The sequence below is a fragment of the Tasmannia lanceolata genome, unplaced genomic scaffold (genome assembly GCF_043159265.1).
Source record: "Tasmannia lanceolata isolate RefF3 unplaced genomic scaffold, GAP_Taslan_0.1 ptg000012l, whole genome shotgun sequence".
In the NCBI taxonomy this organism is placed as follows: Eukaryota; Viridiplantae; Streptophyta; class Magnoliopsida; order Canellales; family Winteraceae; genus Tasmannia; species Tasmannia lanceolata.
Window position 1 is genome coordinate 15,979,193 of NW_027518689.1, and position 25,528 is coordinate 16,004,720.

Genomic DNA, 25,528 nt, shown 5'->3' on the forward strand with positions numbered 1-25,528 from the left:
AAAAGAAAAATAAAGAAAAACAACAAGGTTTGAAGACCCGCTAGGTCGAAAACCTGAAAGGGCGACTTAAGCAAAATTCAGGGTGTTACGCCCGTAGAAACGAAAACCTGAAAAGGAGTTTCTGGCAAAACTTAGGGCACAACTGGTCCGCTACCTACAAAGGGCGACTTAGTCGTTGGCAAGGGATGCCTTCGTAAAAGCCAGACGAGGTACACTTTGGTCTGAAACAAAATGCATTAAAACTCCAAACAATATAAAGGGCATTCGGACCATGATTGGAAAACCTAGGGTAGGGAACACTGCCCATGCACAAATACATCCAAACTCAACTACTAAAGGTTTAACCTACCTAAAATAAATCAAAAGCGTTTGTTTCAGTAAGAGTAAAGATTTCTTCCTTTCCTCTAACCCCACAAGGAAACTCAGAAAAAGATTAACCTTTCCCACCAAAGCCATTACCCAGCAAAGGTAAATCATATGCGTTGAAAGGAAAGACAAAGCAGATCTCTCCTCGAATAGAAGAAGTCATGATGCAAGTCGGTACCCAGTGTACAGAAGAAGAGTATTAAGGAAAATGTAACCCCAAATTAAGGACACTCAGAATGTACCCTCTTTCCATTGCAATGAAAATTGCCCACTTGTTTCATACCTTGTTAAGTTTTTCTCTTGCCTATGGGAATACATACACTAGGGGCATTTTGCATTGTTAGTCATAGTAAAGTATGACTAATAAAGCAAAATGTTCAATCAAATTATTAAAGGAACTACACTAGAGGCATTTTGCATTGTTAGTCATCACTAACAATGCAAAATGTTCAATCAAGTTGTCAAAAGAACCATACTAGGGGCATTTTGTGTAACTGCTCGCCAATAACGGTGACCCGTTACACAAAATGAACCTTATCTCAAGCAGATAATACAAACAAGTGCAAGGAAAAAAGCAATCACACAGGTGCAAACTGTATATCTCATACATCAAATGAATACATGTCTAATCAATACAATACAAAAAAATGAATAAAAAAATACAATCAATAATCTGTAAGGCCCGATGCCTAAGGATCTGAAGGATCCTGCTCCTGCGAAGCTGGGAGACCAAAGACCCTCCAGGCTCTCCTGATCCCCCAGCAGACGCATCCACTAGGTCCCCAATCAGTCGCATTAGAGAACCCTCCGAGAATATCTGGGCAGAAAAGTCTGGAACTGGGACTACTCTGCTACTGAAGAGGAAATCGGGCTAATGCCCAGGATGGAGAGGGTTAAGACCCATTGCATATGCTTGCTGAGATTTTGAGAGGGCAAGCACAGACTCAGGTTGTAAATCAAGTAGCCAATCAGGCTGCTCTTCAGACCCTTGCAGCCAGTCTTGCAGCTCACCAAGAGCCGAGGGCTGCAGCGAACCCTTCCCGGCTGCATAGACAGTTCAGAGATTATCATCCTCCGAAGTTTACTCGCGTAGGAGATCCTACGGCAGCAGATCATTGAATTGTGGAGGTGGAGCGCATCTTCGCGATTATGAAGTGTATGAATGCCTAGAAAATTCGTTTGGCCACCGTATTTTTTGAAAGATCAGGCCTGTGTTTTGTGGAGGGTTGAGTAGAACTATCCTAAGACCAGGGATGAGACATGGATGCAGTTCAAGACCAGATTCAATAATCAGTTATTTCCAAATTATGTCAAGAATGATCTGGCAACGCAATTTGCACCAATGAGACATGGGACTATGACCGTGGCTCAGTATGGAGCCTAATTCGGGAAGTTGTCGAGGTATGCACCTGGCTATACATCTACATAGGAGGATAAAGTGAGGAAATTCATACATGGTCTCCGCTCTTCTATCACGGCGAGTATCATCAATCTGGGATCGGAGGCTTTGGCAGAGGACTATGAGAAGGCCGAGGTGGCAGAGCACAGTGAAAAGATTGTCCAAGTAGTGCGGATTCAAGCATCAGGGAACAAAAATCAGGCACCTCCTCCAAAGAATGCAAGGACAGATGACAACGCACCGGCAAGGATGCCATGTACCCTTTGTCGCAAATTTCATTCAGGATAGTGTTGGAGGAAGATGGGCATTCGTTTTAACTATGGAGACCTGAATCATAAGATCCAAAATTGCCCTAAACCGGTATATCATCCTATTCGAGCATCAGCCAGACAGCAGCTAATCAGGGCAACAGGACTTCAATCAGCAGCAGTATCAGCAGCTGTAGCAGCTGAGCAACCACAGCAGGCTCAGTCTAGGACACGAACTCAGCCGCAGCAGAATCAGTGGAGAGGAAACCAGGGTCAACCACAAAATCAGAGGGGAGAAATGCCCCTCAGACGTCAGTCAACCGAGTGTTTGCACTCAATCAACCGGACACCAAGGCTTCAGATGACGTGGTAGAAGGTCAGCTTCTTGTTAATAGTTCATCAGCTCATGTACTTATTGATTCTGGTTCCACCTTGTCTTTTATATTACCTACTTTTGTTCGGGAGTTGGATTTGACTCATGTGCCGTTATTGAATCTTTAAGAGTTACAACACCTACAGGAGATGTAGTAGTTATTAAACTTGTTTGCAGGTGTATCATTAAGACCGATGATACAGAGGTTTTAGGAGATCTAGTATTACTGGACATGAATGATTTTAAAGTCATACTTGGCATGGATGAGTTAGCTTCCTATCATGCTAGTGTAGATTGTTTTCATAAATTGGTGAGATTTGCTATTCCTGGAGAAGAAGAATTCATTTTTGAAGGAGTGAAGCGTCCTAGGAAGATCAAGATGATAGCAGCATTAAAGGCTAAGAAGTAATTGGATAAGGGGTGTGAAGGTTACTTGGCTTATGTAAAGAAGGAAGATGATAATGGGGAGCTTTCTGCAGCAGACATTCCTGTGGTGAAACAGTCCTTGGATGTTTTTCCAGAGGACTTATCAGAGTTGCCTCCCCACAGGTTTTGAAAATGATGATGATGGGGCATTCGCAAATGAACAGACATGAACAATAGTAGGATGGGGATGAGCAATCACGGTTTGGGAACGACAATGTTGTCATACTCATGAATTTTGAGCTTTTAGTTTGAGTCTTTAGTCTATTTAGTTCTTTGGACATGATTATTCTTATTAGATTGGATGGAAAAATGTAATAAGACCTTTAAGCTTAATGGAATAAGATTGCGCATTTATTTTCTTCATCTCATGTATTGCCGTTTTAAGAAAAAAAATCTTTTTGAGTTTTTACTTGTCTTTTCCCGTAGCAACCCGATGCGGCTTTGGGTCATTACATAAGGACACTTAAAGTGAGCAAAAGGAAAAGAAAAACAAAACAGTATACACTGAAACTGCATATCTTAGGTCATCAAGGTTATGAGAGAAATAAGTACCGACTTAGAGAGCAAAACAATGAGGATTCTAATATAGTTAATTAATCATAAACCAGTAATTGTGAGACTACATAAACTGAATATGATTAGTGACATTCTAATATAGAGAAAAGAAAGACAAGGCTGTCCATTAAACCTCTGGTTAATCACAGTTAGGAGTTAAGATAGCTCAGTTAGATTTATTTCTATGTCTTGCTGTAATTCTATTAACTTATTTTTTTATGTTCATATGCACTGGTAAGATAGGGCCGATCATAGATGACCATAATGGTGCTTCATGTAACTAAGTAAATTTCATTATTATAAAAAGGGTGTGAAACGTTGGGGCTAGAATTCAACATCCATGAATTCTCATTCCACTCTTTTCTTTACTCCGCATGACTTGGTTACATTTGATGAAATAAAGATTTAAGGTTTTGGCTATATTTTAAATGTTTCATAAAAAGATACAAAACTATTTTGGTAAAAATGTGTATGTGAGTTATGCACATACAATGTGAGGAAGTATATGTCACAAGACTTCTAATGATATTTTTGCATATTCTGGCACATTGCATCAAACAATATTTGTACATACTAAAAGCAACTGATAGTAGACATCGACATTTCCCTATAGGTGCCAAGACATAATTGCTTACTACGAGTGTTTGTAAGGTTTATTGGGGAGATGTTTTTATTGCTTGTAAGGTTTATCGACATAGCAGACCACACTTTGAATTTATTGCCAACACACGTGTCATGCCGTGTCCAGCAAGACACGCGTGTCGACATGTGTCGACACTCCTTTGGACACTTTTAAATGTAATGCTTGGAGTGTTAGAAATAATGTGGGTGTGTTGACACGTATTTGTGTAATAATCAATAATTTTTTTCTCTATGTGTGTCACCATTTCGAGATTTTTAGATGTTTCGAAGTCAAACAACTCATATCCATGTTGAAACTTGACACACAGATCCATATCAACATATTATGATTACATATTGATGCAGGACAATACCTAATTTAGGGAAAATCCTACACTCCTAATGGGATAATGGCTTTAGGAAAGGCTTAGGGTTGACACGGAAAGCTCAAAACACCTAAAGAACTATCATATGGCTGATTTAATGATAATTTAATTAACGGGCAGCAGCAATAACGAGACTTAAATTCTCAACTCAACAAAGCCTTTGACCCAAACTAGTTAGGGTAGGCTAAATGAATCCTTTAGAAAAATTTCATGAAGAAGGTGAAAGGAATCTACCCGGCTCTAATCCAGGCTCTTGTAGGGTTATTCTACGTGGATCATTTTCTTCCCTTCTATCCTATCCAAGGTCATGTTCTCTGTTATGTTACTAGCTAGCAAGAGACTTAAATTGCATTCAATAATTAAAAAGAATATACTTATCAAAAGATAAACCTTATACAAACCAACCAATAGGTAAAAGATCGTTAACGTGAATTGTTAATGACAAGATAAGTTCTAAACTAGTGTTTAAACATGCAACCAATTAAATAACTAAAAACAGATGCAAATACCAATGGATTAAAATTATTTTAATAAAATGAAGAACAGCAAACAAAATTATCAGCAGCACTAAAAAGGTCAAACAGCAAAGTTTCAGGCCAAAAGCTTATTTTGGGAATTTGGACAGACGTGTATATTAGGGTAAAACTGCTGTTGGGTTTTAAGGTTAAGGTCTATAGGGTAGAAACAACGCAAATTTCAGGTTTATGGATGGTTTATGACGGTCGGTTTACATTATTAATCCCCAAAAGTGGATTTAGGGTTCAGTAATTATGAAAATTTCAAATAGGCTCAAAAAAGGTTTAAAACTAATGATCTTGGGTGTTTTTGGCTGCGGTTTAATCACAAAATAAATCCCTCAAAATATTAAGATGAAATCTTGAAAGATGAAAAAGTTATCTGGATTCTAGGGTTTTAAACTTTAGGTTCAAGAAACACAAATAAGTGAAAGATTTGATATCTTACCTTGTTAGTGAATGATTTGATAGATGAAAAGAAGACACGAGGATGAGAGAGGTTGGCTCCAACCTACTAAGAAGAGAAGAGAAGAGAAGAAGAAGTCCAAGCCAAATTGCTCAATACACAAAACGTCAATTGCTATCTTCCTAAAAAAAGCAAGCACGCACCCACACATATATGGTTTGTGTTGTGCGCACCTACAATTTGGGTATAATCCCTTATTTTTAGCATCCTTCTCTTATCAAAATAATAAGAGACCTAAATCTACTAAACTTAGCACATAAAGAAATATTCAATATCTTATTAAATGAAGAAACAACTAGTAAAATAAAAACTAAAAAAAATAATAACGCCACATGTAACATGTATGGGTGTGTGTGGCGTCCCGTGCGTGTGTGACGCCCATGGTCCATGTAAATCAGTCCTCCAACATCAATAATGCCTCACGTCGCCGCCCTCACTTGTGATTGTAAACCTTGAAATCGCTCGCATTGTTGATGTCCCCATCACATATACTTTCTATTTTAGTTGTGTCCTCGTTTCTAAATTTTGGGAGTTTGCAGTGTCCGACACTCAATGTCAGTGTCGACACGAGACACTCGTGTCCGTGTCCACAAATTATAGCTTGTTACTTAATTACTAAGATCTCATCTATCTTGCATGTGAAAGTCTTATTATTCTACCTACCAAAAAAAAAGTCTTATTATTCTATTTTATTTCATGAAAGTTTCTTGTCTTCTCCAGTTAAAGTAATTGGTTATGTCAACTTCGTTCATTTTGACTGTTCGTCTAGATAAATTGGATCTCCATGCATCCATTGTGTCTTTCTAGGTATACTGTATTCATAATGATATCGTTGTTATAATCATGTTTCAAAGAAAAAGCATGCTAGTGCAAATGTCACATTAATTGAGGATAATGCTTAAGTCTCGAGTTCAGATAATGACAGATCAGTAATTAGTCTAGACTTTGTCTATACCTCTACCGACTATGAAACCTCTATCAGAAACTATGGCTGCTTAACCCGCAAGTCCGGAACTCAAGAAATTAGTGTTGTTCCACAGCAGCCACTGTATGGATTTTACTAGAAGTCTAGAACCATCATTGCATCATCTATTCAATTGTCTGAGAATCTTCAGGTCGATTGCAAATTTCCAAGTGTCCTAATTCTTGTCACATTAAAGGAAAAATTACAGATTTCCAAGTGTCCTAATTCTTTTCATAATAAAGGAGAAAGGAATTGTAAGCAGTACCACATTGTTAATTTTGTTTCGTATTAATACCAATCTCCTTCGTGTAAAAGTTTCGTCATGTCTTTTCCCTCTATGGATATGCCTCGAATATGTCAACAGACATTTTTTCATGAAATTAGTGTTGATCCAGATCAGCCACTGTATGGATTAGACTCAAACCACCATTGAATCATCTATTCAACTGTCTCTGAGAATCTTGAGGTCCATTAAAAATTTCCAAGGGCCCTTCTTTCTTTTTTTTTGAAAGATGACATATTTCATTAATACTGAGATAGCATTCGGGACCAGTAGTCCCAGCCTACCATACAAAATATTACATTGAATTGGGGCGGGTATTCTCGGATCCAATTCAGAGATAAACAAAAAACATTTACAATGGATTGTAAACACTCCTAATCTCTATTCTGTGGATTGCATCCTTTAGATCTTTCTGACCAGCATTTGCATCTATCATCTGTACCATCGTCACAGAAACCAAGCCACCCAAACCCCATAAAAAACTAGGGATCTTCACAGGAACACCAGGCTACCCAAACCAAAGCTTTAGCACCGCCTACCCACAACCAGACTATGCCGCACCCTTCTCCAGTTCCTCCAGGATGTGCTTGATGAGGAAGTCCGGCATTTCGATGAGTAATTCCTCCGGAACCCATTTTTTTAATGGTGAAATTCTCAAGCGTCCTAATACCTGTTATAGTAAAAGAAAAAGGAAGTGTGCGCAGTATACCATTATTAATTTTGTTTCGTATAATTACCTACCTCCTTCGTATAAAAGCTTCTCCATGACTCCTTCTATGGTTATACAAAGTATGTGTCAGGAGACATTTTTTCATGAAGCCAATCGATGATGAAATGTGTGCACTTACACAAAATCCCATGTGGACATAGGTCAAATGCAGCAAATAAAGATAGGCCATTGTGGCCGTTAGATGTGAAGAATGCCATTTTCATAGTGATCTACAAGGAGCAACGTCCAAGATTTGTTGCTCACAGGGAGTCAGGAAGAGTTTGTAAATTATGAAGGGTGACCTACAGTTTGAAACACTCTCCCCGTGCTTGGTTTGACACTTTTGTTACAAAGTACGGGTTTCTTCTTAGTCACGACGACTCGGTATTTTTATGGAGAAGGGCGTTGAACATTGTGATTCTTTCTAGCTGTCTATGTGGACAACATGGTTGTTAAGAGAATGAACAAAGGAAAATAGATGCAGTAAAGAGGTATTTGCAAGAGATTTTGAAAACAAAAGATTTGGCGCAAATTTTTTTTTTTTTTTTTTTTTTTTGAATGGTAAAGATTTGGGGCAGTTAAGCTACTTCCTTGATATTGAATCTGCACTGTTGAAGCTTGAGATTAGTTTATCATGGAGGAGGCACGCTAATTATCGTTGACAAAGATAAGTATATTCGAGGAAAAACTTGTTAATGTCCCTATGATCCTGATATTAAAATATTAAAAGATAAGGGAGACGTTTTTTAGTACCTTGGAACATATCATCGCCATGTTGGAAGGCTCATTTACATAATGATTACATGTCCTGCCATTGTTTCTCCTCAATGTTTTAAATTTTAATTTCGATTTCGGTAAGCTCCGTGGTTTTTTGTACTACTCTATATTCATAATGAGATCATTGTTATAATCAAGGTTTTGAAAATCGGAATCGAATCGTAAATCGTAATAGGGGTCGAATTGTAACGTATCGTAAATCGTAAGATTCATTCAAATATATATATATATATATATATAATAAAGAAGTTTATTTATGCTTTGAAAAATTATAAATAATTTAAAGAATAAAAATAGCCAACTATTCATTTTCATCCAAATTCAATAATTAGAATAGAAATTACCATGAGTAGTCATTCAATATCGTAATACGAATTGTATGCTAACAAACTTGACTCACATTAATCACCCATTTTGCATCAAAACCCATGCATATTGGATGATAATCTTAAAAATAAAAAAAGAGATTTAAGATTATACCAATTCTCAAAGTCTCAAACATCAAATGACAAATAGCAATCATAAAAGAACAGAGTCGTCGGTGTATTTCCCTTGTTATAGTCGTCTCCCACCTCAATTTAAGTAATGCCTTCAAGCACATGCGTTGTGCTTGACTGGTTTAATTCGTTCGAACTCCTACTCCTCTGTCTTCTTCTAATGAAAGGGATTTCGAAGGCTTCTTGTAATGTATAAAGGAAATGAGATTTTTCGAAAGTAAGTCTAATTTTCTTTCATACAAAACTTAATTTGGAAAAATCGCATGATTCGTATGAATCGTAAGATTTGATTTGAATCGTAAAATCGAATCGTAAATCGTAAGATTTTCAAAACAATGGTTATAATCATGCTTCAAATGAAAAGCATGTTTGTGCTTTTTGGGGAGGGATGTTCTACAGGGCATTAGGCTCTCTAATCTGTCCGTCCTCAGTAGCCTACTTGTGGAGGGTGACACGCAGAATGTGATTAGGTGGATGTTTGGAGACATCTCTTTCTCTGGAGATTTGGGCACATGATTGATGAGATACACGATAGAGCGGCGGGCTTTCAGGTGATTTTTCAGCATATCAGATCAGCCAATGATGATGCTTATCGTTTAGCCAGGACAAGAGTTGGGAAAGCTGTTATGGTAGTTTTCAATGTTCTTCCTCTGTGAGGTCTTTTGTTTTTTGTGGAGTGTGTTGTATATCTTTTAGTTGTTTTTCTCCATCTTTCTTTTCTTTAATAACATTTTCCTATTTGTCATTCAAAAAAGAAGAAAAAGAAAAAGAAAAAAGCACATTTGTGCAAATGTCACATCTTTTGAGGATAATCCTTAAGGCTCTAGTTCGGATAATGACAAATCAGAATTAGCCTCAACTTTGCATAAACACCCACTCGCCTTTGCATAAACATCTTTTATAGTCTCTGTGGGGCAGCTACGGTCAAAGACACCCACTCGCCTTCGAATAAATATTTTTTCCAAATTAGTTTTCAACCAGGAAAGGAGTGCGAGGAAGCAGCAATGGGAAGCTAATAAGGTGGTGGGCATCTGTCTAGTGGAGGAAAGGATTGCTAATAGAAAGAGTTCTGGCTTCTTCGAAATGATTCCGGAGGACCTTCTCACAGGCATACCGGACTTTCAAATCCAGCATCTTCTGGAGGAGTTGGAGAAGTGCTCTTCCTATGTGAGCATTTCCGTGCTAAGGTGCCCCCGGAATTTTATAGAAGAAGGGTGGTACACATAGCTTTCTGGACGATTCTAGAATATAGGAGCTTTTTTGTAGTCTCTATACAAATGGCGTTAGAGGTATCTTGGTCGGCATAGAACTGGATTTGGAATAGAGGGATTTTCTGGGTAGCCGGTGTTATATCTTAGGGCATCTTTTGTTTGTTTCTTTCTTTCTTCTCTTGGGACTCCTGGTCCCAGCTCGTTGTAAAGTTGCTTCAGATCTAAATATAATCTGTCATTTTTCAAAAAAAATAAAAAAGAATTAGCCTCAACTTTGCCTACTCTCCACTACCTTACTATGAATCCTCTATCAGACTATTCCTTCTTCACCCACAAAAGAAATTATTGTCGTTCCAAAGCAGCCACCGTAGGGATTTGACTTAAATCATCATTGCATCATCTATATTCATCTATCTCTGAGAATCATAAGGTAGATCACAATTTTCCAAAGAGTCCTAATACTTGATAGTAGAGGACGAAGCAATCGTACTCAGTACCCCATTGTTAATTTTGTTTCATATAATTATCTATCCACTTCATATAAATGTTTTTTCATGTCTCTTCTCTGGTTATACCTCTTATGTCTCAAGCATAGTGATGTAGGACAATTCCTAATTTAGGAAAAATCCTACACTCCTAGTGGGATTAAGACTTTAGGACAATTTAGGGCTTACGCGGAAAACTAAAAGAACACTTAACTTACCTAGAGACGAATTAATGCCTAATTAATCTATGGGCAGCAGCAATAATGAGACTTAAATAGCCTAAATAATTGTAAAGATTGTAATTAAACATGAACTAAACCTTATACAAATCAATCAAAGAGATAAAGATTCGTAAGATGAATTGATAATAGAAAGATTAGTCTGAAACTAGGCCTACGCATGCAACCAATTAAAAGAACTAAAAGCTAATGTAAGTACCAATGAAATAGATGTCACACAAGCATGAAAATAATAATATCCAATGAAAAAAAACAAAAAAAAATGTCCAGCAGAAGTAAAAGGCTCAAAACGGTCCAGTTTTGGGTTGTAGGGGTATTTAGGTACGGGAGCCCCGGGAGAGTACCCGTGCTTCCTAGTCAATAAGGCTCAAAAGGGGTTTAAAGTTAGGGTTCTTGGGTGTTTAGGCTGAGGTTTAATCATAAAAACAAACCCTCAAAATCTCATAACAAGAACTTGGAGAACAAGGGAGATCTATGGATTTTGGGTTTTCTACTTTTAGGGTTCAAGAACAAAGAAAATAGAAAATCTGATTTACTAACCTTGTTGTGTTGATTTGATTGAAGAAATAGAAGATAATAGATGAGAGGAGGTGAGAAAAGAATGGCTCCAAGCCACCAAGAGGAGAAGAGAAGAATAAATCCAAGCCACAATAGCTCTCACAAAAAAATTTCCAATTCTATTCAATATTCCAAAGTCTCTTACATTGTTTTCATAAGATGTATTTATAGGAAAAGATGCCCTAAAAGATAACCTGAAGTTAAAAACTAATCTCAACCATTCATCTAATCTAAAGTAAACTAAGTAAAGATAAAAACTTACCCAAAATAGTAATCCCGTAATAGACCTTTACCACTTCCTAAAAACACTCATAGCTTGCTCAAATCACATCCAAATCATGTGATCTTGGGCCCATTAGATAGGTAATTGAAAAACCTTTCTAATAATACAAAAAATACGGCAAATGAATGAGATTTGATGCCTAAAAAATAGGCTACAAATAAAATGACGAAAATATAAAGTAAATAATAAAAAAAAACTAAAAGAAAAACATCAACATAGAGTGGACATCATGTGGCATGGGGCATCAACATAGAGTGGACATCATGTGGCATGGGGCATGGCACATGTGTATATGTAGCATGTGTGAATGTCCATCTCTCATGCAAAAATCAGTCCTTCTCCTTCCCACGATTCTTTCTTCGGTTGTAAACTTTGAATCCTCCTTCGTTGATGTCCCCATCACATAGTTACCAGGGTGGGAAACGATTCGGGAAACGAAATGTGAAACGGAAATAGGAAACACATGAAAAAAATCAGGGGAAAGGAGAAACGAGAAAATGATATAAAATTATATGAGAAACATCTTAGGAAACACATTAGAAGCGTTTTAGAAACGATAGAAAAGACACACATGAAACACAAGGAAAATACGAGATATATGGTTTCGTAGATTTAAATTTTGTTAGTTTCAAATTTCTATTTGAATTTTTCTTATTTTCATTTTATTACAATATATGCTATTGTTTTCTCGTTTAATATCTATTCCAAAAATTTTGATGCGTTTTTTCCAAAATGATCTTCGTAAGTTCCACACATGTTTCCTACACGTTTTACATGCGTTTTCTACAAGTGTTGCATATGTTTATTATGCGTTTCACACATGATTTACATAAGTTTCTCATATGTTTCCCATGCATTTCGGAAACATTTCTCCAATTTTTTTTATCATGTTTTGGAAATGTTTCCGAAACGCGGAAACGCATTTTAGGGGAAATGAGTTTCCCGCATGCGAGAAACATGTTTTAGGGGAAACGGTTTTCCCACCTACCCAAGGAGTTTCCGGCAACTATGGTCTCATGAGACATTTTTTCATGATAAATGCAATGAATGATGAAATGTGTGCACTTAAACAAAATTGCTTGCGGACCTATCTCAACTACCTACAGGGAAACGAGCAATAGGTTGAAGATTGAAGTAAATGTTTTTTGTTAAGTATTTATTTGATGGCGAGGTTCAAAGATTAAAGTAATAGTTTTAAATGACATGTGTCGACTTCCATGAAGACCAAAGTTCAAAGATAAATTCCTTGCTATGCACCCACATTACCAAAAACCCCATATATCCAGCAAATATTATTATTATTATTATTTTGAATGATCAGCAGCAAATATTAATGTCTGCTCCATTAATAAGAGGAGTAAGTTGAACAACAAAAGAAATGGCACAATCGTCAGCTTTCAAAGCATATGAAATATTTATGTCAATGAACTTTTTATTGTCAGCCATGATAAGACTATGCGAGAATGTCCACGCCTAGTATGGAAGAGGATCCAAGCCGTCAATCCTAGGGGGTGTTTTCCCAAGAAAGAGAAAGAAAATTGATAGGAAACATTTTCTAGCCTTAGTAATCCAAGATTGATTGGCAACAAACAGTTTTGTATGATCAACTCATGGACGATAAGATGACTGGTCCAATCACCATACCCATGCCACATATACAGTGAAACTAGGAGAGTGGTCAAAAAGTAGATGTGGCATTCCTCTTCAAACTAAAAGTGCTAAATGTTGCCACAATCAATAACAAAATTAAATTTCAACCTAATTTTTATTTTTTTTTAATGGTGAACTTTCAACCTAATAATAGGCAAACAATTATGTTTTTTTTTTTTTTGAATGGCAGAGGCAAACAATATGTTTAATCAGAAGATACTGATATGCTGGAAAAAGGGATGCAATCTCTCAATTTCAAGTTTGCAAGAATTTGGAACAAACAAACCACTTCTTAGCACATATAAAGATTAACAGTACTTATAGACTGATGAAAGAGATTGTGTTAGAAAGTAATCGTGTCAAAATAGCCCTTGAATAAGACCATTCCAGTCTACTATGAAACCGGGACATTAGTGTAGGCCCATCGTATAGTGTCTGACACAAAACCACAGCGAGATTCGTATCAGATACTTCATGGATACTCCTGTTGGTCAAAAAAACTTTTCATATTTCAAATATAGTGAAATATGACGCTCTCTTCAAATAACTGTTATACCTTTTCTTTGCTAATGTTACAAATTTGCAATTAGTTGTGTTTTAAATTTATTATTACTTTTGTCTTCAAAGTTAATCTAGTCATGTTTTATGGTACTTTATTTGTAGATGGTTTGTCTTATCTGATGGTATGGGAAACTTGTATACTAATACATGGCCTAGATTTTGGAAGGGAAGTGATATATTCGCCCCGTTTTTTTTTAACTTGTGAAAGTCTCTCCAGTGTAAAAAAGTAGGCAGTGCCACGGTTGTCCAAAGTAAAAAAAAAAAAAAAAAACGGAGCACCGGTTTGCTACACTCCAAAAAAAAATGCGTGATTGGCAACATTTTTTGGCAATGGAGACCAAAATAGGGTATGGCATGTGTAAAACATGAAATGAATCAAAGGTATGAAGCCCAGTGGGTAATAATGGGTGGGCCCCATTGTATTACGATAGGGTCACTTACACGCATAGTTGTAAATTTCCACTGAAGCCGACACAAAATGAACAAAATGTTTCCATTTCCATCCCCACGGAAACCAAAATCGAAATGATCGAAATCCATAAACCAAAATAGTAACTGTAATAGTAGTATAATTTATTACTATGTATTACATAATTATATGTATATGAATTGCGTGCAAAATGTAGTGCATTATTATGTCCAAATATTTATATGAATTACATGTGAAATTTTGTATGTACTAAATTACCAGACATGCGCGACAGTGGATGTTACTAGGCGTTCATTATTTTTAAACCACTATAGATGGTAGTCTTGCTTATGTGATGGTTTCTTCTTCTTTCTTTTTTTTGAAAGATGACTTTTATTAATAGCAAAAACCCGAAGGGGACAAGATGTCCCCAGTTACATAAAGGGGCAAGCCCTACTCATAACACTTGAGACAAAGTTACATAGTTTGATCAAGGAGGAATAACTATAGTTTCCCCATTATCCCGTCCCTCTGTGCTTATGTGATGGTTTCTAAGTGTATATTTGTGCTTATTCTAGCATTTCTTCAAGTTTCATCTTTAAAATTTATCATTTGCATATGTTTTCGTATGCTTGATTTTGCAGGATTTCCACCGAAATTTCCAACTGAAACTTAAATGCTTCCATTTTCGTAGTGACCGAAATCGAAATTTAAAACCTTGCTTACATGTATGTGTGGGTGTTTTTTCGTGCTTATGTGATTTGACGACAAGCATGTATAACATAGATGATTATTTTTTGAAAATGTGAGAAAATAGACGACTATTTATATGTGAGAAAATATAGAAATACTCTGCAGTAAACTTACTAATTCAGATTTCATGGGATCCAAAAAATTTCCCATGTCAATGTTAGATCGGATATTCTCCACGTCTTCCGCTCGCTTTTTGTCTCTGGCTAATTGTGTGAGCCTCTTGATTTTTTTGGACACCTCTGTACTTTGTGGGTTGTGCTGCAAAGCTACTTGGAAAGCAGACACAGCCTACATTATGAGCGACAGCAAAGATCAGCATCAAAAAGCCAACATCTTGGCTCACCACAGACAATAAGAAAGAAATAAGCATCTGGCATTTGAAACCTACATCATTATAACGTTCCATTGCCTCTAAGACGCATCCTTTCCTGAAATAACCCTGGAAGTGCATCAAATTACCCAGTTGTCATGCTTTGGTAACCACAGGGAAGGAAAACTACACCTATTTGAAACAAGGGAAGTGAAGAACAAGATGGAATCAATATATAAATGACAAAAATAACCTTTTCCCATTGGGGGTTCAATGTAATTGTTGTCTCAGCATCAGCAAGTGCTTTATTGAGCTTGACGAGATGTAGAAATGCTGCAGACCGGTTGCTGTCAAATAATATCAAAATTGATAGGAGCAGAAATATGATAAAATAAATAAATCTCAAAGGGAAACAAATGTAAAGAGATGCAAATTTAAAAAATTTCATAAACCATAGAAAATGCCTCTAGGAAAACCAATACATGTGATTGAAAGAAACAAACTAAGCAATAAATGAAATATGCAACAATAAATGTTTCAAATCATTCAAAAAAAAAAAAAAAAAACAATACCTATATCACAATTTTGAGTGCAAAAATGGAGTCATGTGATGCCAATTGCCTCCTCAAGAAATTGGCTACCTTAAAAATGGCTACAATTTATTGGTTTGGGAAATTGTTGAAATTGAAAAGGGACTTGTGTTCCAAATAACTCAGAACAAAACCAATACAAATACAAAAACGAAGAAGCACAAACTTTGATTGAATGACTTTGCTCATAATTTTATTTCATAATTTGCCCCTAAAATAGGTAATACATTTATAAAAGAAATTACCTAAACTAAACATCCCTACACTACATTAAAGATAATAATTCAAAATAGACCAAAAAATAACCTAAGCTTCTCAAAATATGTTGCAAACTATCAAATCACTATTGATTGGATAAAGTAAAGTAGCAAAAAGGAAGAAGATGCCTCAAGAAAACGTAAGGCAAACCCCACTAACTGTTTAAGAGATGTGTTTAAGTCCTCCCTCATGACTTGTTCATAAAATATGTTGAAAACTATCAAATCACTCTTGATTGTAGAAAGTAAAGAAGAGAAAAGGATGAAGATACCACAAGAACCCCCAAGGCAAACCCACTAACTGTTTAAGAGATAAGTTCAAGTCCTGCCTCACAACTTGTTTATTTGGGCTTCTTTGCAAAACAATTCATAAATACAAGAGATATATTCATTAAATGAATATGGGACCGTTAGGTTGAGATTTTTTGGAATGCTCTTTCGTATTCTTCGCTACACCAGAAGAGAAAATTAGGAAAACGTCGTTCTTTTGCCTATTTTGATAAACCAAAAGATTGTCATGATTTTTAGGAAAAATCCACCGAAGCCAATACTTGCCGCTTCAAGGAATTAGAATGCATTCACCAGGAATTAGAAACTCTAGCCATACTTACTGTTCTCCCCTCTCTCCACTCTCTTCACGTTACCTCTCTCCACACCTCTCTCCACTCTAACACGAACGCTCTGGGGATTCATCGCAATCTTCTCTCACCTCCCTCCCTTACAAATATCTCCTTCAACCTATGATTTGTGGACACGGACACGAGTGTCGTGTGTCGACACTGACACGGAGTGTCAGGCACGGCAAAACCCCCAAAATTTAGAAAGGGGACACGGCTAAAATAGAAAGTATATATAATCATGATTTATCGATGTGGATTCATGTGTCGAGTTTCAACACGGATACGAGTTGTTTGATGTGGCAATATCTAAAACTCTATAAATAGTGAGACGTACATACACAAAATTATTGATTACTACACAAAAATGTGTCCACACACCCACATTAGCTCTAAAATTCCTGGCAGTACATTTAGAAGTGTCCAAAGGAGTGTCGACACGTGTGGAAACGTGTGTCGTGTCGGACAAGGCAGGACACGCGTGCTAGCAATAAATTCAAAGTGTTGGCTAAATCATAGCTATCAACTCACAAATCTCTTCTCCCTGTAACCCTGCAGTTCAATTTTCCCGCACCTACACTAGAGAAAACTATCTGAAGAAGACAAAAGCTTAACCCATGTAAGACTCTGGTTTCCTCGGATATTTAAGTGTTTAATAAAAATTGAATTTTCAGTGATTTACTCTGAATAGCAGCTTGAAGTGTCTATGGTATGTTTAATTTATTTGATGTGAGTGCTGCAAAAGACAAGTTTTTCATCTTCATTTTCCTACTTTTTAAAGCCAGTAATAGCTTTGGTCAGAGTGGTCAATAAAAAATTGGATTTTCTGCAGTAGCATCTTGATGTGTCAGGAATTCACTTAATTTATTTAACCTGACAGCCGGAAAACATTGACTGCACGCAAAGTTTATGCTCTCTCTCTCTCTCTCTCTCTCTCTCTCTCTCTCTCTCTCTCTCTCTCTCTCTCTCTCTCTCTCACACACACACACACACACACACACACACATCAATCACTATGCACTGTTGTTCGTTTTGAATAGTTCTAGGAAACTCATTATTATCAGCAGATTTGTTATCATTACTATAAGAAAGCATAGCGATGGCTTGAAAAACAAATTAGAGGAAGCCAAGTGAAAACCACCCAATGTCATCAAGTTACTATGACAGCATTTTATAATGGATTGGGCCTCTAGCTTGATGGTTAAGGCTTTGTTGTTCAACCCAGAGGTCCGAGGTTCAATCCCTGCTTACTAACCAAAAAGAGCATTTTATACCATATGTAAAAACAAATAGGCACACAAATGTGCCCAAACACGCACATCTACATTACATATACACGTCAAATGTATATGTGCAAATAACACGCACAGAATGCAAATGTGTGTATCTACACGAATAGGAATATTTGTATGTACAACGTTCAGAGTGAAATACAAGAACGCCATCACATACCATTTGCAAATACACTCTAAAATCCTTACCTCCAAAACCTCAACAATATCAACACAGATGAATGGGCCTGAAGCATGCAAAGCTAAGCTACCAAGGCTATGCTTCTTTATTATGATGTCGAAGGTGTGAAAAGGTTGAATGCTTTTATGTAATGACTTACAGATTTTAATAGTTTTGAGAAAACTAATAAAAGTACTATCAATATAAAACAGATAACATCTTAGCAAACGAACCGTGGTAAAACAAACCATTGCATGTGACATATCCATTTTATAAGTTGCTTGTTTCTTCTTTCGAACATGAAGAGTAGAAACATGCTTTCCTCGTCATTAAATAGAAATCTGTTCATTGGTTTACCGTTTACACTAATATGCAGAGTTTCATTGAACTTGTATTACTCTTTTAGTTTTCTCAACCCAACTAAGCCTAGTTGGGGTTGGCTAATGAATCCTTTAGAAAATTTTCATGAAGAAGGTGAAAGGATCTACCTAGATCAAATTGACTAAGTCTAATCCTGACACTAGTTGGGTTCGTCTACATGGATCATTTTCTTCCATTCTCTCCTATCCAAGGTCATGTTCTTTGTTATGTTCCTAGCCCTCAAGTCTTTCCTCACTGTTTCTACCCAAGTTGTTTTCGGTCTGCCCCTACCTCTTTTTACTCCATCAACTTGGCACGATTCACTTCTTCTCACTGGAGCATCCAAAGGCCTACGTTGGATATGCCCAAACCATCTTAAGCAATGCTCTCTCATCTTCTCCTCAAATGGTGCCACCCCCACCGTTTTACGGATGTCTTCATTTTTAATTCGATCTAACCTTGTGTGGCCGCACATCATTCTAAGAATTCGCATCTCCGCTACTCTTTTAGTTTTCTCTCTGTCAAAGTTTCCTTTCATCCATTCCAAGCCCCATATTGGCATTTCCATTGTCCAAAACGAGATATTCAAATGAAATACCATTCTAATGAATTTATTTAAAAAAATGATTTAGATCGCAGGATATGAAATCGGTATTAGTAGGGATGTCAAAGAAGATGCTTATGAACCCAAGGCAGAAAAGTGGAGTTTGAAGGATTCAAATATTCATATAGATATTGTTGGATGTTAGATCAGAAGAAGAGATAGAGAAGAAGAGAGTAGAGCGAACAGAGAATTTATATATTAGGTGTACAACTTGATTGGGTTATGCACAGCGAAATGACCAACACACCCTCAGCCTGATATAAAACTACATAGCTCATCCAAGACTCCCCCTCAAGCACGAGTTGAATAAATCATACATTCTCAGCTTGTTATGGATATCACTCAACTTTGCCCTTCCTAATGATTTGGTAAACATATCAGCCAATTGATCTCCTGATCGAGTAAATACAATGAATATTTCACCCTTTTGAATCTTATCACGAATGAAGCGGCAGTCGACTTTATTGTTCTTAGTCCTCTCACGAAACAATGGATTTGAGGCAATATGGACCGTTGCTTTATTAACACAATACAAAGATGTTGGAGACGAGGAGAAAATACCCATCTAAGATAAGAGGACCGTAACCAAGTTAACTCCCCACGTGGATGCCATGGCTCGATACTCCGCTTCTGCACTTGATCTGGATACCACATCAGAATAAAGGATTGGAGAAGGATATGGTGGAGGCTGAGAAGGATCCCGGTGTGCAAGATACCCCTCAGATTCGAAATCTAGCATCGGAGTGGAACATTGTGCAGAACATGAGACAAAGAAGGTTGGATAATGCTGGAAAAAGAAGAAAGGAAGATCGGTTGGGGGACTGGAAGTGCTCGCGGTGCAATTTCCTGAACTTACGAAGAATAGTTGAGTGTGGATATGCCAGAAGGTTTGGTCAAGGGCTCGCCTCAAGGGCTGATCAGAACATAAATCAAAAGTTCATTCCAATAAGTAAAAGTCAGAAGCAAAACGGACTGGGAGATCCGATAAAGGCGAATGCATTCAATGTCGACCCAGATCGGGAAAAAAGCGCCCGGATGGTTTAGGATTTGGATTCCCTAGAGAAAGTATCGGAATGGTTGGATCTAGTTGTGCTGAAAGCTAATTCTTAAAAATAAAAAAAAAGTTTTGCTAAAAGCTATCCTGGGAGTCAAGAACGTACTGTGGGGGTAGCTGCGGAGGAATCGCTCTACAGGACCTTTGGATGAGATGTCTTGGCTAGGGAGATCATCGGGTCTTCGAGAGAAGATTGTTGTGTACCAGATTGCGCCCCTCGAAATGGTGATTATTTCCCCACAGGAAGTGAAGGCAGAGATATTAAAGAGTCATTGGATTCTAAGAGGGACTCTTCGTCTGAGGAGATGGATCTTTGGTGCGAGAAGTTTGGTAATTATTTGAAGGCTCACTGGTGGGAATTTGAGGACCCCCCCCCCGGGGTGGAGTGTAGAAAATTTCTGCGCCGTCGTGTCCAAGATAGGAATAGTCTTACCCTCTGATAAATCGTGCGATGTAGGGCAATTAGATCTTTCGTCGGCGTGCCGGAGAAAAAGCACATTCTGGTGATTGTTGATGGCGTTCATATTTGGGTGAGGGCATGCATTTTTCGTAAAAATAGAAGTGGATCTGGGCTTCGGGAAGCTGGGTGTTGGAGCAAGGATGATGTCTACATAAGCCATCATTGGAGGGTGATATCCCAAGTCCCACCTTAGCAGACAATCTGATCGGAGGAGCAGAATTGCCTCTCACCAACACTTCTGAAACCTCTCGTACCCCAAAGAGGACTTCGTTATACGACTGGAGGATTGTGGGATGCTCAATCGATGCAGAGGTCTGGTGGAAAGCTTCAATGGCATGGATGTTTCGATCGGACAAGGACCACCGAACCTCCGGCATTCTACTCACTGCCTAAAATTGACGAACTTGCATCGGCTACACTACCAATCCCCCAGTTTTCTCTGCCTTCTCTCCACCTCTATTTTGTTCCATCGATTCTCCGTCTTGCTTTGCACGACTTCCCGCCCATTAGGATCATTTTTCTTTTGAGTCGCTTGGTTTCCTTTTGAGATCACCTCGGTCGCCTAGAATGCCTTCATTCACCATTACTGGGTTTCCTTTGTTCTTGCAATTTCCCAATGGCCGGCTTCGCATGGATTCATTTCATTTTTCTGTTTCAATGTAAACCTCCAACTATATGGAGAGCGAGGTGGATGTGGGCTTACAACCATTTTGCAATATTTTGAATATAAAATACTTGATGCTTTTGAAACTTGATTGGAAGTAAAGATTGGACGGAATCCTTTTATTGATATTCAAATTGTTGGGTAATACTAATTTCGCTTTCTTAATTAATATTATTTATCTGTTCATTACATTTGTCCGTATAGGTACTGTCATAGCCAAACTTGGGGATTCCAATTTTTGAATCTCCTTTACTGGGGCACATGTATATGTAGTTATATTGCAAATTTAACAGGCAGGATATGGGAGAAAATTCATGAAAAAATACAAATATTTTTTAAGGCTCATTGTAGTACGTTTGATAGTCTAAAGTATTGACAAGACTCCTCCACGATTTAAACACATATCAGAGAAGCATATTATGCAGAGATCAAAAAGCCCATTGATTTATATATGAGCAGTAACACCTTTAATAATGTATAACTTATGTTATAGGACTTGTCCAATGAAACTTCTAGTCAACATCCAAGCAATCAATGAAACATTGAACTCTAGTAAAAACATAGGCATTTATGGGAAAGAAGTCAATTGCCAATATTAAGCTTTCGAGCATCCCAAAAATCTCAAAAGAATGCCAAAGATATCTCGTGGGTATGAGCATTGTCTTGCTGAAAGTGAAATGCACCTTTTATATTACTTGGGGAAGAAAGGAACTCTATAATACCTTTGGGAAGCATATGTGCAAAATAAACTTCCAAAAAGGGTCTCTTAGTCTGTTTGAAATGATCTAGAAGTCTAGAACCATCAACCCCATATCATGAGAAATGAGAAGTTAATCTCTTCAAATCGTATATTTGACAATGGCAAACCATGTTCCTCTTAATATTTACCTCCAGAGACTCTTACAGTACTGAGTCATTAGCTTTAATAAGATAACTCGATTGAACAGCTCTTCACAAAAAAGGGTTATTCTCCTCTTTAACATCCAGGTTAGTAATTAAAGTGATGCCTTGGGCTTTTACAGTACAAGTCCAAATTCAAAATAATAAAAAACATAAAAGCAAGAAAAAAATTAAGACAGATACAAAATCATGAGACCAATAATAATAAACCAAATATTCAAGAACTCAAACATTTTCAATTATTTTTGCTTTTTGGATAAAGTTACTCGGCTTGATTCAACGCATCTGAACTGTATTACGCTTGTTTTAATTATTTTTGGTGGGTAAAGTGCATTAAGTTAAACTCTCACAAACTCGAGAACAAATAGAATGAACAAAAAAATCACACAGAGGTATTTCAATCAAGCAAACAAAATATCAAACTCATGAAAAAAATAACAGATAGGCAAGTAATAACTAAGATTAAAATCATTCAAAAGTAAATCAAACCAACATTTCAATTATAGGGTTCTCAGTACAAATAGTACACCCAGCTTAATAAGACAGCCACGTATTCGATCAATAAGACAGAGAACCTCTCCAGTTAAAAACAAATACGAACAAGAAAAAGAAAGAACAAAAACCCACGTCTTTGTTTAAACCATATCAATGTTCTACACTGGTTCTCTAGCCTAAAAATCACTATCACAAAACCTAATTGAGAAAACTAATTTTTTTCAGCATAAAAGTAAAAACAAATAACTCCCAGAGTCGGCGAAAGCTAACTTTCGATGAAATTGATTGATACCTGTAGAGGGTGGCATTTGAAGGATCTTTCTTTATAGCCTGTGTGTACAGAGCAGCGGCTTTAAGATAATTTCCAGCTTTAAAGAAATCGTTGCCTTGATCTTTCAGAGAAACACCGCCTTCTACTTCCGAAGGAACTGCTTCAGCCATTTTCTATGGTTTTCCTTTCAGAGTTGAGGTTGCTCGCTCTAGTTGGGGGAAATCAAAAAGGATACAAGAAGAGAGATAATGGGTATTAAAGTGAGCCCTCCAGGTCTGGTTGTCTTTATTATATTCTAGAAAGGGAAGCTAGGCGGACAATCACCGTTGGATTAAGCCCACATGGATACGCGAACCCGTTGATCTAGTCGACCATCATAGGTGGTGACTGACCCACATCATCCTGGTAGCACATCGAACGGACAGAGCATTAGTAAGACAAAAATCAGCACTTCTAGTTTCTTCGTGGAACCCTAGTTGAGGCCTTACAATCGAGGGGCTGGGATCATTCAATCGAGGGGTTTACAATTTAGAGCGTCTCTCGTCGGAATTCAGCCCCATCTTCAACCGAGAATTTGTGTATGACAGCTTGAAAACCACATCTAAATCGTTTACGTCAGACAGTAGCAAGTCATCAGAACGATAGTGTCCGTCGATCATCATCAATCAAGCATGTTCGGGTATTGGATTTGAAGGCAGAAGTTTCATTTCCTTATCCAATCCCTGTTCGATAGTGTCCGTTGATCATCGTCAATCAAGACCGACAGTCTTATCGACACCAGCAATACATCTGAAGGCAGAAGTTTCATAAATTATTATGCGTATATCAACGGGTTCTGGAAAAACACAAGTTTGGAGCGTTATCTATTATAATCTAGCAGGAGGGGGGGGGGGGGTTCACTGTTCATGCTGATGTGGACAGTCCCCAGTCCAGCTTTCGATCCACATGGCACTTGCATGTACTTAGCCGAGTTCTTCCAGTTCTTTGACGTACCTATAGTTCTATGAATCAGAAGAAAAAGATACTGATGATGCCGAAATCCGCTTAATGCAATCTAGCGGTGATAGAGTTGAACCTGTAAGCAGCTTATACTCTCAAAAAGGATGTCGGTAGTTATGGAATTATGGTTCCGGTTAATACTTCGATATTTAAGCTAGAAATCGGTATCACAGGATAATTAAAAGGAAGGAGATGAAGTTCATAAGTGTTACCAACGAGGATGAAGGGGAGAAGATGAGACTGAACTTGCTCTTTCCAAGCTACCTATGTACCCCTTCTTTGAGGATCAAGTCTAACGTAGTTCCATTATGAGTGCAAGGGTCACTTTTTATAGAGAAAAGAGTCTGCAATGATTAGAATTTTACTGTCTTAGGAGTCTGTTCGCAACAAATTTCACATGTACACATAAAATAAATTGGGATCAAATTTTCCTCTTGTGAAAAGAGGTTTTATTAATTTTGGTTAGGATTGTACACTTCAGGCTTTATTGGCCGTTAATTACATTTCTTGAAGAAAGAAAATACCTTTGATTATTCATCAAGAGATTCTCTGTCTAAATACAACTTTTGATTATCATCCCAAAAAGAAGGTCCTGGATTGGGAAGGAAGCTATGCACAAGCTATAACCCAAAAGTTGAGCTGTAACAAAAGGTACATCTGCTGGCCCAGAGACTAGGCTATAGTTAACTCGAAGGATAAAAAATAGCTCAGGCATCAGATGCACCAAGGAACAGGAGTGATTCAATTGCAAGACTAGGTAGAAACTGAAGGCACAGATACATAAGTTTTAGAGCTCGCATCTGGATCTCTGTTAGACCCCCTTGGTATGCTTGATCCAAACATTTTCTTACCGAGCACCAGTAGATAAGGTCTAAAACTGAAAGTTTGTTGGTGTTGAATCTATTTGATTAGCAGTGTGAGCATAGTCTCAAAACTGGTAATAGATTGTTAGGAGGCAATAATGGCCCCAAGCTTGTGTTTTTTGGAACTGGTGCTCGGTAAAAAAATGTTTGGATCAAGCATACCAAGGGGTCTAACAGAGATCCAGATGCGAGCTCTAAAACTTATGTCACAGAGATCCATCATTTTGCAGACTACATCTAAAAAAGGAGAGAAGTCCTTTTGAGTCACCTACAGGAAGGTCTTTTCATCTTTCTCCCGTAAATCAGTCGAGAAATGTCTCATTTCTTTTCATTTTTCTCCTGTAAATCGGTCGCGAAATGTCTCATTTCTTTTCATCTTTCTCCCGTAAATCGGTCGAGAAAGGTCTTCTGGCATCTTTTGAGTCTCCTGTAGGAGAGACTCAAAAGGACGTCTCTCCTTTTTTAGATATAGTTTGCAAAAAGATGGAAAAAGAATTGAAAATGGACAAGAACTGTTAGTTTCTTTTCTGGAGATCTTTACCTTTCCTTTCTTTCTCCACTTCCTTCTTTTTGCTCTTTTTTTGCATAACTTCTTTCATCTAAAATATGCGATCCCGATCCCCATCAAGATCCAAAGGATCTGCCCTCTTATTTATAGAGGTTCCTTAAAGTGGTTGGCAACTGCCACCTCACCCTATATCTTTAATTTCACGATCTCCACTTTGAAGTCATTATGGGTGCCACCTCATCTCTTATCTGGGATTCCATAATCACAACTTCCCCTTTTGTGGGGAGTTACGTAACATCCTTTTTTTGAAATGTGGGTGACTTGCTTCTTCCTTTGCGAGGGTTACTTTATTCCCTAAAATTTAGGGATTTTCTCTTCCCTTAGTCGTAG

The 25,528-nt window shown here is 37.5% G+C and overlaps 1 protein-coding gene across 3 annotated transcripts in view; it reads right to left on the reverse strand.

The window, feature by feature from the left end:
• Positions 1 to 23,365, reverse strand: part of TPR3 (Tetratricopeptide repeat (TPR)-like superfamily protein) — a 64,722-nt gene extending 41,357 nt beyond the window's left edge. The window contains exons 1-6 of one of the 3 annotated variants that reach the window (XM_077391761.1): positions 23,257 to 23,365; positions 22,790 to 23,170; positions 15,298 to 15,391; positions 15,123 to 15,173; positions 14,849 to 15,022; positions 5,338 to 5,400 (exon numbers count right to left, since the gene is read on the reverse strand). In XM_077391761.1, the coding sequence (XP_077247876.1) occupies positions 5,338 to 5,400; positions 14,849 to 15,022; positions 15,123 to 15,173; positions 15,298 to 15,391; positions 22,790 to 22,938 (531 nt within the window). In that variant the 5' untranslated portion in view covers positions 22,939 to 23,170; positions 23,257 to 23,365. Of the gene's footprint in view, positions 1 to 5,337; positions 5,401 to 14,848; positions 15,023 to 15,122; positions 15,174 to 15,297; positions 15,392 to 22,789 lie in introns of all 3 variants that reach the window. The other 2 variants (XM_077391763.1, XM_077391762.1) reach the window with 2 other exon arrangements.
• Between the last annotated feature and the right edge of the window lie 2,163 nt (positions 23,366 to 25,528).